The sequence below is a fragment of the Paralichthys olivaceus genome, chromosome 1 (assembly GCF_024713975.1).
Source record: "Paralichthys olivaceus isolate ysfri-2021 chromosome 1, ASM2471397v2, whole genome shotgun sequence".
Classification (NCBI taxonomy): Eukaryota; Metazoa; Chordata; class Actinopteri; order Pleuronectiformes; family Paralichthyidae; genus Paralichthys; species Paralichthys olivaceus.
The window spans coordinates 21042424-21056144 of record NC_091093.1 but is presented as its reverse complement, the minus strand read 5'-3'; the positions used below and the strand labels follow the sequence as shown (position 1 = coordinate 21056144).

At 40.5% G+C, this 13721-nt stretch overlaps 1 protein-coding gene across 1 annotated transcript in view; it reads left to right on the top strand.

Annotated features, from left to right (window-relative positions):
- The window catches only part of acsf3 (acyl-CoA synthetase family member 3), a 29671-nt gene extending 16399 nt beyond the window's left edge, over positions 1-13272 (top strand). Inside the window, exons 8-10 of the mRNA XM_020079596.2 lie at positions 8163-8297; positions 8778-8889; positions 11608-13272. Coding sequence (XP_019935155.2) covers positions 8163-8297; positions 8778-8889; positions 11608-11722 — 362 coding nt within the window. The 3' untranslated portion in view covers positions 11723-13272. The remainder of the gene's footprint in view (positions 1-8162; positions 8298-8777; positions 8890-11607) is intronic.
- The last annotated feature ends 449 nt before the right edge of the window (positions 13273-13721 follow it).

The following is a 13721-nucleotide window of genomic DNA, read 5'->3' as shown; positions in this document are numbered from 1 at the left end:
CTCTCTAACACTGTCTCATCCTCACACTCCACTGCTGACTTCCTTAGTCCTGGTTGATCTTTTGTCACCGTCCCTCTGAGCTTATCGTATGTCAGTTGTTATACATCCCCCAGGATTTAACCTCCGGCTCAGGGAGAAAACATAGAAGATATTCAGCCCTTTTCAAGAAACAGACTCAGATTTACTTTTGTGTACTGGGGCTGTCAAAGTGATGGGAGTTAACTTTCACACATCAACTCTCACACATCCACTAACTGATCCTCAGCTTCTTCTCTGCTCTGATCTGAACCTCCTGTCCTAACCACCATCTACATCCAGACTGTGAACCTCTGCCCATCTCCTGTTGCAGTGTAGTGGGTAGGATTTGTATACAGCCTGAGAGACTCAACTCAGGGCAAGAAATTCCATATGCCATTCATCAAAGTAGCTCATGACTAAAGTGCAGGACCAACATTCTCGCTGAGACATGGACAATGAGTGAACGAGATAGCCCTGTAGGTCGAAAATAGGTTTGTGGTTCATTGAAGGTCAAAAATGTCCAGCATTTGACACTCAACTTAAAAGAGAGTGTAAGATTTAAGAGAAGTAATGTTTAGTTTTGCAGGTAAGTTTATTCTTAAACATATCTTATTATTAATTAAGATTATTTAGATACAGTTGGTTGGGAGTGTTGAGTTTGTTGAGATGACCTTAACCGCAGCCAGCCACCAGATGGGGAGCGAGATGTTTTCACTTTACTTTTGGGGAGCAATCATATCCATTTCTATAGTCTAAGGTTGAGACCAATCAATAGACTTCAAAACAAACAAAATGTTCTCTATCATTTTAATAATGCATGACATAACTTGTTGTTAACTCTAATTGTGTGGTTACATTTTCAGACTTTTCTGACCTTTAGTGAATCTTAAATCTTCAGTAAGATAATATTCAAGTTTTACATTCAAGTGTTGCACAAAACAATTAACAGAATTGACAAATTAAATGTTAGTAATGTGCATTTTCATCCACTGTTGGTAAGCAACAATTAGGAGTTATTAGTGGCCCAAATCTGTTTGGTGCTATTAAACCACTGCAGGACAAGTAGGCATATAAAGAGCCAGCCAGTCATACCTCAAGCAAATAATAACAATATAGAACACATGATGGAAATACCTTACGTGTGTCTTATTTATTCATTTGAGGGAGTTAACCCTCTGATATTCTTGTCTGCCACATTTTATTGTTTTCGTCAGTTAACCCTTTTCAGAAGAAGAAGAAGAAGGCAAAGGATAGATGGCCAGAGAAAAGTTGAGTGTCAGAATCAGAGGAGTGTGAGAATAAAGATCAATAAGTTCTCAGCTGGCCAGAGGTGTCCTCTCTAGTGCGAGTGACTTCTGCAGAGCATGACCGACAGCTTCATAGGAAAACTGTCACCTTCTGTTCACAAAAATCTTTGAGTACGTTGGTCCGCTCTCACCTTTTACAACCTTCTTTTTGTGCTCTGCAGTTTGCTCTATATAGCTGTTTTCTGATATGAACTCCTTAGAATGTCCATAAAATTGGAACTCGGTCATTTGCCTTTCACATATGAAGAACACAGCTGGATATTGTCCATGTCAGACAAGTTCACGAAAACAGGAGGGGGGTGATGTCTTGGTATTTAAATATGAGAGTCAGACGTATAAATTCCGTAGAAATAACATGTTTTGATTTCAGTCCTTATCGTCAAAAACTCTCAATTCTCATCTTTCCAAGTTGACATCTTTCTCATCATCTTTGAGATATGTAGATTACTAATTAATATAATTTTGCTTTGCGTCCCTTGTACGTTATAAACTCGCCCCAGACATGTTCCTGCTGTATTCTCACATGGGCTCACGTGCTCACTTGGATATTTTATGGATGTTTTACTCCGGTGTGGCAGGATTCCAGAAAAATTCCTGAGCAACTGGCTCTAACATTGGCTATGGAACATTTTAGGAAAATATCCAGACTTGCATCGGCTTTAGTTTGATGAAACAAGTCTCGGTTAAAAAGGATTTGGTTGAGAGGGGACGTATGCGTGTGTGCATATTTGTGTGTTCTTCTGTGAGTGTGTGACCGAGAGAGCTGTCACCCCAGCTGTAAAGGTGAGCTTCAGACCTGCAGGGTAACTTTTCCACAGACAGACTGACAGCAGTGTGGCTCATATCCTGCAGAGCCATCACTACTCATTTGTGCATGGGTCTTTTGCTCCCAGCCGTGCTCTCCTCTTCCCTGCCTCCGTCGCTCTCTGTGTTTCCAGTGTCATATTTTACCCCGGGTCACATCTTGTCCTCCTAACTCCAATGTCAGAGCTCCCTGTGGGATCTACCAACACCCCACCCTCTGAGCACTCTGTTCAAACAAGCCGTCTCTGTGACATTTAAACAGCAAAGGTGGCACTGCATGCTGGTCCAGGTTTTATTAACACCAGTTGAAGGTAACTTTTTTGCAGGATTTGTGGTTATCGAGGTAACTTCAGGGTTATCTCTGTTTTTTTTTGAGTCCAGTTCTTACTGGGGTAAATCACCATGGTAACTTGCGATGCATCTCTAACCTGCTACAGATCAGGTTAAGTTATGATGACGCGTCAACTTCGTTCCTACAGGATTCTGATATGGACAAAAGAGTAAGCTGATGAACAATAAAGAGAAATTTGTATTTATATAGATCAGTTAAATCCTTTTGCTGTTCCAGACTGTCCTTGGGTCAACTCTAGCTTCATTTTCATTGCACAAAGGGTTAACTGAGCCAGTTGATAATCCAGCTTTATATCAAAGGTTATTGAGGACGGTCAGTGGAAAGTTCAGTGAAGCCAGATCAAGAAAATATATAATCCCATTTATGATGAACTTGCTACAGGCCCCTGTTAAAGAGCAAGGAGACACAACAAGCACTGTGATTTCAAAATGAACCAAAATTAAAATGAATTTGAGTTTTGAAAACTGTTTTACTCGGCACTCAGACGTCAATGTGTCTTGGCTGGCGCTCAGATTATAATTTGTTTGATTCAGTGCAGAGAAGGAGCATATAAACAACAGTTAAGTAGTTTGCTTGATGATCATGAAAGATCTGAGACAGACATCAATCCTCAAGTTCAGCTTGTTATCTGCTGGTGGAGAAGGAGCTCAGCACGGACTATAATCAGTAATATTAACATAAAGCAATTCGCGCTCCTTTAATTGCATTATATTAAACAAATTAGATCACTCATCCAAGTGCAAAGTGCTTTATTGTACAATATTAATTACTAAAAAAGGAGCTGTGACAAAAGTTAAGGATGATAAATAATGTCAGAGCTGAGATTTCTCGGCTCGGCTGTCTGTTATTTATCCTCATTAACTCTTCCATCTAGGCTGTGGGGCTTTAATGTGGAACATTAATATTCATATATGCTAAGTGTTTACAGTCACACTGAGAAGAGGCATGACTCACATTTAGACCTCTGTCATCTTTGTTCAGATAAGGCTCTCCTCTCCACTGTGATGGAGGGCACTCGGCTTTAACCCGCAATGTGAGGGTTTAGTTTGTGATGAAAGACGGTGACTCCACTTGTACTTTCTCACAGAGGAGAAGCACCACCACTTTAAACACATACTCACAACACAACATGACTGTCAAATGGTTGTCTCTGAAATGTCAGTGTTTCTGAAGGGATACTACACTTCTGAGTTTTGGCTGAAGAAGGAAATTCTTGAAACTGTTTGTCAACAGTTTTAATCACGTGGTTTGAGTCACAGGTTTTCTCCTCACTGAGTTGGGTGCACTCATTACCTCCACCAGGGGATTATGTCTTCATCTGCATTTCTTTGTCTGTTCTTTGTTTGGTGGCAAGATTACATGACAACAACAGAACAGATTCCCACAAAACTCAGTGGAAGGATTATAGGACTGGGGAGAACCTATTCAATTTTGTTGCCGAGCCAGATCTGGGGGCGGATCTGTTATCATAATTTTTTTTCACGAAGAAAAGCAACATGCTCAGACTCTGTATCTGTGTGCCTGTGTACTTTTGAATTGTTTTGTGGCTACTTTGCAGAGCAGAGCTGTTTTTGAAACATGTCAAAGTACAGTTAAGATTTTCTGAGGTAACATAAATGTACTGTAACTGTGGAACCCTCAACTCTCAATGTTTGTTGAGCGAGGGCTCAGGGGAGCAGGGACACAGTTTTAGAGAAGCCTGGTTCTACATCCGGGATCTTACCTGACTCTTCTGGGCCATAGATGGACGAAGTGATGGCTCCTCAAAAGTGAATCCAAAGGGTCTTAATTGCAACCTGGCAGCTGGCTGCAGTGTTGGTCATAAACTCCGCCTCCTCCATGTTAGTATCAAATTGCACATAAAATTAGTTTTTCAAAAAGATGTCAGTTTAGATATTTGTATGTTGGGGTTAATATTTGTCTCGTTATTTCGGTTTTGATATGTTGCTACAAATGTGTTGAAATCTTATGATTGACAGCCAAGAATGACTTCTGATTGGTTGAATGGGGGTGTTGCAGGACTGTGCACCTGCAGCTCAAGCATCCAATCGCTACTGAACAGATTCTTGCTCCAATTGTGCAAAATGGCAACGTTTTTTTAACCAGGATATCTCAGCTTCTTTTCTTAATAGTGGGAGGAAGTGGAGACATGTCGTCCATTTTTATGAACTCTCTATGATCTGGGCTAAATTGAAGCTCCAGGCTACATCACCAGTAGTCTCTTAATATCAAATAGCCATTGTCTGATCAAAATTGTGATGAACATAATGGAAAACTGCTTCCAGTTTACTAAAATGCTATATGGATGTTCAGGATTCTAAAATATGAAGATAAATAATCTATGTTAATAATTTCATTAATCCTCTAAAAGCAATGTTGCAGTACAACACGTGTTGTTTTTTTCCTGCTAACAAAATTATTTTTAATACTTTGGTGTTGATTTTCTGCCGTTGTGGTTTAACAGTTCTGTAGCGGCAACTAATGTAATTTTCTTGTTTCCTGAAAGACATTAGTGAAGTTTTCTCCGCCCTGCAACCTCAGTTAAAGTCTTGATCTGTTTTTATTTCTTTTTTTTCCCCGCACTGTTTGCCTTCACTTTCTTTAATGCCTCAGAATGAGATGAAAGCCCAGTGCAATTAGGCTTCTTATCGTTTTAATTAAGAAAGCCATTCGGCCATATCTGGCTCCAATGCCATAACACATAATGGCAGACAGTCTCTGATGCCTGAAGTAGTATTTGTGTGCATGTGTGTACATACTGTGTGTGCATGTGTCCTAGTAACACAGTTCCAGACAATCTCTCCCGACCTTCACTCTTTTATCAGTCTTCATTCTCCAATCACTATCCCCACTTGTGCCTCTCTCCAAACATGCTGTTCTATCCCTTGTTATTTACTTCGCCTCAAAGAGACAAGGTCAGAGTCCTGTGGAAGTGCTTCAAACTCAGTTCAAGTATGTTGTGTGCGAGTGTTTCTTTCAAACCCCTTTTGTCCGACATAGTCTCAATAATTCTGTTTCCTCGCTTCAACATTTGCAGCCAAATGGACATGTTTTATGGTGTTTTTATCTGCTTAAGCTTGTGCATACACACACACACACACACACACACACACACACACACACACACACACACACACACACACACACACACACACACACACACACACACACAGGGCACGATAACAGCTTATCAATGTGCATGTAACCAGTCCCTTTCCCCTCATTTGTGTGCATAAGATGATAGAGCTGCATATCGTTTTTTTCTTCTACCCCTCATCCACATACTGAAGAGAACTACCCTGTTAGTGGTGTTAACAACCAACCAAGCTCCTCCACTCCCCTCCTCTTGCTCTCTCTCCCCTCTCTCTCCATCCCCCCTCTCTCCTCCTCTGTTACCCCGGCCTATCAGTGCGGAGCAGTGGTCTGTGAAGAAATTCCCAATATCTAAATTTACACACTGTATCAATCTTGTTTAATAGACTGGAAAGCTTATAGCCGTCGTGGCAAGCCGGCAGAGAGGGCAGCGGTGATAAATTGTCGGTGTGCAGGCGACAGCCGCCCGTGATGTATAATGAAATATTTATGATTTATCCCAGCTAATAAACTGAAATGAAGTGCGTGATGTATGGGAACAGATGGGCCCTCTATTGATGCTGAGGCAGAGAGGCATGGAGGGAAAGGAGGAGACAGGAAGAAAGGTGGAGATGTGATGAGAGATGCTCCAGACGTAGTGAAAGAAAAAAATGGAGGGTAAGGATGGGAGTAAAAAAAAAAAAAACTGTGTGTGTCTGGCTGACACTGTGACACTGGAGAATGGGAAGCTGGGAAAAAAAAGTTGACATAAATGTGAGATGGATGGAAGGATTCAGAGTTAGAAGAGAGAACAAATGAGATTAAATGATGGAGAACAAGACATATGGAAGAAGGCTGTAAAAACAGACCACTATCAAAATATAATCCTTCTCTTATAAGGCCTCATCGTGTTGAATCCAGGTAATGGGAAGGCCAGTTGTTTTCTTTTATTGAGTCGATATTTCAGGTGCAGATTTTTTCCTGCCCTTTTGTCTGCAGACATGCACAGTTTAACATTGTGAGAAATGTTCCTGGCAGGGTTGTACCAACGATTTTAGAGATACTGAAACTGAAGAGTGGACTTAATTTTCCTATGTAACTTTTTGCAAAAAAGTGTCAAATTATTTTCATGATTATTATTCCTTTTAAAAAACAACCAAAATTATATATTAAATATATGATTTGGTTTTTTGTTCATCATATTTTTATATAAATGTAACCATTTAATTATAGTTTCTGTAAATGTGATATCCCTACAAACTGGTCTCATTGATTCTCTGTGCCAGGTATTATTGCATTTGATTAGAAAATAATAAGTTCCTTTATTTAAATGTATTGTTTGTGTCATGAAAATTTGTATTCGTTTTTTTATTAATATTATCTATATTTATATTTATATTTAATATTTAACAATGGTGACAAGTAACCTTCCATCTTAGAAACTCTATACGTATTGAAGAAGTAGTCCAGAGCCATGGTCCCCACCCTTGACCTTTACTGGCCTCTCCTCACACCACCCTCATTCCACCCCTCCAACCTTAACCACATTAGTGTCACACACACAAACCGTCACACACTTTCATTCCCTCCTCGGCCCCAGCTGTGGACGCACCACCTGTAATAATCCAAAAGGACACCTTCCTGTTCCTTCTTTTCTTCTGCCCCACTCCTTCCCTCCTCTGTCCATTTTTTATCCCTCTGTCTCTCTCCACTCATCCATACTGACCCATTTCCTCTGCTTGTCATCCCCAGGCCCAGCTGAGTCCCCCATCCCACATACTGTACTCATCCTCCCCCACACCTGTCCCCCAGACACCTCTGTGTGCGTGTGTGTGTGTGTGTGTGTGTGCGTGTGTGTGTGTGTGTGTGTGCGTGTGTGCGTGTGTGCGTGTGTGTGCGTGTGTGTGTGTGTGTGTGTGTGTGTGTGTGTGTGTGTGTGTGTGGAGAATGTGGGGGTGAATCTCATCCATCCACTGCACTCTGACTTCCTCTGTCTCAAACACACATTATATTCAACCAAGTTTACTTACCCTACATTCCTTTTTTTGTGTTATGTAGTTTATATTAGTATATATATATTTATATATATATATATATTTTTTTTTTTTGTTCAGTTAATGTTTTTGTCACCCACATAGTATTCCCTAGAAAAGTTTTTTTCTGTGACAATAATCCATTCATTTTACTTTATTTACAGAAAATGAGGTGGTCTTGTGTCATAGACTGGAATATACTTTGCATAGTAGAAAGTTAAGAGCATATAGTTGAAGATAGTAAACATATAAAAAGTGTCTGCGAATGGATAATGTTTCAGGATTAAATAAAGAATTATTCATTAAAATATATATTCAAACTGTTTCCAAGAATGTTACAGCCCAGAGTCAAGGTAACAGGACGTTTCATTTGGTCACTTTTGAACGGCATCATATCTGATTTAACCGTGGTTTTGTCTCTGCTATATCTTCCGGGTCAAACAACGTAAGACAAAGGAAAAAACAAGGAAAAGCCAGTTAGCCATTTAGTCCATACATTTTTGCCCCTCTTAGTTAATACAATTTTACTGGAAATGTTGTATTAATCACCCTCTCTCTGCCTATTTGTCTTTTTAGGGGACACAGCAGTCTATAAAGATGGTGCATATTGGATCATGGGACGTACCAGTGTTGACATCATCAAGAGCGGTGGTTACAAGATCAGTGCTCTCGAGGTAGAGCGCCACCTACTGGCACATCCAGCCATTATAGGTAGGAGAGCTGAACAGGTTTAGTCTGTAAATTTTAGGACAATAATGCACTTTTATGATATCTCTGTTCTGCAGGATACAAATTAAATCACTATATCATGACATTTATGGGCCTTTGCATCAATTTTGTATCAAGACTTACAGCTGTTTTTAAACATAATCTTATTCCTCAGTCGAGGAAATGAAATAAGACAATGATGCTGCACAAACAAGATTATGGAGGAGATTTTTATGACCGAGCAGTGGGATGCTACAAAGAGAGGTGTCATTTCTACATCTAATGTGCATGTAAACAATCTCTGATTACAATTAAGTGTCAGCACCTCTAATCCCAATAACTGCTGTGTTTTAAAACCAATGTGTTTAAGTACAGAGCAGACACAGCAAAACATGGCAGTGTCCTACAATTCTAAGATGAAAGAATTTGAGCAGCTGAAACTTAACAACAACGCGTCTGCTTCGTGTGGTTTTAACTTCACAGATGTGGCCGTCATCGGGGCCCCAGATGCCATTTGGGGTCAGAAAGTCACTGCAGTGGTGGAGCTGAAGAAGGGCCAGAGCATGACCCTGCCGGAGTTGAAGACCTGGGCAAGGTACTGTGACTTTCAGCTATGTAATAACTCCCTTCCTATATTTGTTTATACTTGACTTCAGAATGATGTTAAAATCATGACACAGTCTGTTAACAGATCAATAACTAACCTTTAGGCATATTACTATTGTTACAGGGTTAGCAACATATAAGCCCTGAAACAGCAATTGTGTTGTTCACAGCCATTAAAGTAGGGAATTAGGGAATATGCTTACAAATAAATGGTAAGAATCCTGCATCCTTGTCTGAGCAGACAACAGCACTGCTTAAAAAATGTGCAGCCGCTTTATTCTTTTCTGGCACCTGTCATTCGTCTCTCTTCTTCTACTGTCCACTGTGAAACTAAACAGAAATTATAACAGAAAAAAAAGATGCAGATTTGGTCTGCAAAAATATTGGACCTGACTCAAGTTTTGCCATAAAGGCCTTAACATGTGAATGGTGACACAAAAAAACGACAGAAAAAGGGGGTGATTATTTACATACGCAAGGTGTGATTTATATTATAATTTTGAAAAAATCACTCATTGAGAAAAAAAAGAAAGTGATGCTGATCATGTCCTTTTACTTAATAAATAGAAAAAACAAGAAATACCTGGATGCACCTAATAATGAGGAGGAGGAACTCAATTAGGCCACTGACTTAGGTCAAAAAAAATAAAACCGCAAAATCATCGACAGTTTGCTGTTCGCTTGCATTGACTAGATACAGCTTTTAAAAATATGAACATTAATTGCACGGCAGTTTAAAACATGTATTTTTATCACTGCTTTGACTTGACAAACAGAACATTGTCACTTTAAATTTGCACTCGACAAGTTGAAGGATTAGAAAAAGTTTGCTTTGATATTTTATTTTTAAATCTTTGTACTTGGTGTCTAAAAAAAATCTCGATAGTACCTGAAACAATATGTTGGTTACGTCCACACCAGCGCAGCCCTTTGCTTTTCTTAGACCGTGTTGTTTTTGGTATGAATGACCAGTGAGGATGAAACCACTGGACCACCTGCCACCTTTAAAAGTGCTTTGTGGCAGCAGGTGGATTCCAACCAGTACCACCAGTGGAGACAGTGACCTGAATAACTTGCAACCAATCCATCATCCTGAATTCACAAAAACAAAACGCAAAAAAGGAGCGCTGTGTCCCGTTACTGCGAAAGACTGCTGACCCTGTCTTATTGCAGTGATTCGAGAAGACCATTTCTCAGTCCTGTGGTAAACAAATGAAGGCTCCAAACGCTCTTCCAGCAGTTCAGCACACACATCCCCAGTGACTGGCCCCCGAAGTCCTCAGATCAATAGGAAAGGATGTGAGCGATAGAGAGGCCAGAAATAGACTAATGAGGGGAGCTGAAAGAAAGACAGGTGATGAAAAAGAGGAATATGTGTGAGAAGTGAACCAACAATAGATACAGCGAGCTGTCTTTTTCCCTCCCGTTCTAAATGTCACAGTTTATTTTGTCGAACATGGACAGATACTGTTGACATGCTGCCTTCCACTGTACGATGACACATCCCTATTTCTTTTTTTCTTCTTCTTCTCTTACCTCAATTTCATAAAATCCAGTTCCATTCATCTCGCTGCTATTTTTTTTTTTGTCATCTCCCCTATCCTTTTCTAACCTGAGTGGGTGGGGGGGTTGTGTACGTACACTGTGGGCCCCTATGGTGTGGGGGTGTTGGACTGCTGTGGACTGCTCGGCTGGTCCAGCATGGTGGATTACAACTGCTGCCTGTTACCCAGGATAACACACACACACGCACACATACACACTCTCATACACTCACTTACAAACACACACAGTGTTTCCAGCCACGGGTGCTGCCAGTGGACAGGCAGTGCCAGCGCACTGTGCTGTGGTCAGTGTGTAGAGGAGAGACATAAAAAGAGACGTAAACAAGTAGATGGATGCTCACTCTTCAGTGCCCTGGCTTCAGCTGTCAGTCTGAATCTCTATCACGCTCCCTGCGCCCCACGCAGCCTTGAACATGCACACACGAACATGCTGCCCCGGAGAAACCTATGACACGAGCGAGCCCCATTACAGAGATGTGTATGTATGTACAAATACTCGCTCACACTTCACTCAGAGAGACGGAGGGACAGAGACATCTGCTAAAAGTAGTGTTTGATGGCAGCAACATGAGTCATTATGCACTCCCGCACCACAAGCTCACACATACACACACACACAAGCTCACACACACACACACACACACACACACACACACACATGCACGCTCACAAACAAACAAACTAGGTTAGAAGATAATAAAAAAAGCTCCAGGCTTCAAGACTTGACGTAACAACCATGCACTCAAAATGGAAAAAATAAAACACTTTTAATTATCCCAGCCTTCTGTTTTTCCTTTTATTATTAGTTTTTTTTGTATTTCATCTCACAGTGATTATATTGTTTTGCACAAAGGGAATTGTCTGTGTCTGGAAGGCGAATTGGGGATATAAGGGAGGAGAGCTGCAGAGTGTATGAAGGACATTTCTTTCCTTATCTCGACTACTCTGCCACAGGGCTAGCCTTTGTTTTGCAGTTTTCTGTTTTTGTTTTTCCTTTTTTTGTTGTTGCATATGTGCCTGCGTGCGCACGTTTATGCATCCTTGAGTGTTATGTGTGTCCCTGTGCGTGCTTGTGTTAGTTTAGTCTGTGTGTGCGTTTCTGCCATAAACAGTCTTTTTATTAACACCAGTGTTTATTGCAGGGAACACATGGCTTCCTACACCATCCCCACAGGCCTGGTGCTGGTGGAGGAGATGCCCAGGAATCAGATGGGCAAGGTCAACAAGAAGGACCTCCTGCGACGCTTCTTCCCATAACCGGGCCACCTCGATACGTATGACAACAAACAGGTTCCTGGACACTTCCTGGCTGTTCCCGTCTGGTTCTTAGATTCAAATATCACAGGCAAGTGTAGGCATTACAAAATAACGTATAAACAAGAAAAGAAATTAAGCTGCAAAGGTAATTCTAATGTGTTGAATGCCAGTTATCCTGAGAACACTTTATGTCTAAAAAGTTTAATGGACAATTTGAAACAGATCTTAATCATGATGGTAAAATCATCTGATGCTGCATCAAAAATAGATTCAAAATTCCAACTAACCAACATGGTTGTGGCAAACAAACAATATGCAAGAAGTACTGTTAAATGGTATCCAACCTAATATGACCCACTTTTGTAGAAATTGCATTTGAAGCAGTGTCCCAGTTCCATACTACTATACAGTATGAATAATAACTGGGGTTAGACTATGTAGTGGGTTCATACTGGAAAACAGAAGTTTATGCTCTCAACAGACATAATGCAGATGACAGACACCTGATTTATAAGAGTGTGTTCAGCTATTGAGGAGACTCTCACAGCTACAAACTAAAAGATTATCCACCATGGCCCAACAGTCCCCTTATGAAACCACATTTAAATTCATTAGATCCATGTTTTTATTTGGATCTGCACACAATTTCACACACTCATAAACATCAGTCCCCTGAACATGTCAGATTTCTTTCCATTAAAATCTCTGAATTTTTTTCTGAGAAACTTAACACAAATATTGCAAAACATCCTATCTCGCAATGTTGAAGAAAGAGAAAAATATAATTGCATCAACCCCCTGATCAGCACCAAAATTTATTGAATTTCTCATTGACCCATACAAAATCCTTCCACCACAATGTATGGAAATCCATCCTGTAGTTTTTTTCCTAATCCTGCTTAACAACAGACAGACTTATGCAGAAGAAAGCATGACCTGTTGGCAGAGGTTAAATGTAATTACTATAAACTGCAGGTGGTGGTGAGACAGCTCTTAAAAAATCAATATTATTTATTAATTACTTATTATCTATCCTCTTAATAAGTTCATTTGAAACCTTTGGTGCAGTTTGTGGATTGTTCTGTTTACGGTGTGTATACTATACAGTACTTATGTAGTACAGAAGTGGGGCAAAACATTTGACACACTTTCCTCAGAGTCCCCCAGCAGAACTGTGGGATCCACTGCTGCATCTGCCCTAATGAGATGTGAACAGCTAGTGCGTCGTCTGCTTTGACTCCACAAATCCTGTGCAGGATGTTCAACTTTTCCAAGAAATGAGTAAAACACAGCGGTACCTCTTGGTAAAGAGGGCTTTGGAAACTCTTATTTGTATATTCAGATGTTTTATTGGTGTGATCACATCATTTTGTTGGTAAGAGTGGTTAATTACACCCGAACAGACAAAATAAGATGATGTGATGGTGAGAAAAGGAGACATTGAAATGCGATCAGTGGGGAACATGGTTAAGATCCATTTCTTTGCACACACACACAGATGCACTTGATATGTTTATCTGAAAATTAAAAAAGTTTTTATAAAATATAAATTTCAAAAGTGTTCTTTTTTGTTTGCTACTTGCAGACTTCTTACATGTGTGTGTGTGTGTGCGTGCGTGTTCATGTGCGTGTCTGTGCAGCTGTGGTTACACAGGTGTGATGAGAGCCTGAAGGCAGATTCTCTAGTAAGGCACAACACCACAGCTGGATGCCCCGCACTCCATCTGACTAACCCTCTCTCTGCGCTCGCTCTTCTCACCTCTCGTCCTTTTTTCATCTCCGTTTCTCCAGATACTTCACCTCCTCTTTCTTCATCACAAGTCAAAATAGATTGCAATGGCAACAGGACCAACTTGACTGCGAGGCTCCTTTTGAATGAGCCAGAATAGGCAGCGAGTGCATGAAAAGATGAAAGAAAAGGCACAGAGAGGAGTTAAAACATAAAGCAGGACTGTCAGAGATTGGAGCTTTAACAAGAGCTGGCGAGAGAAAGTTGATA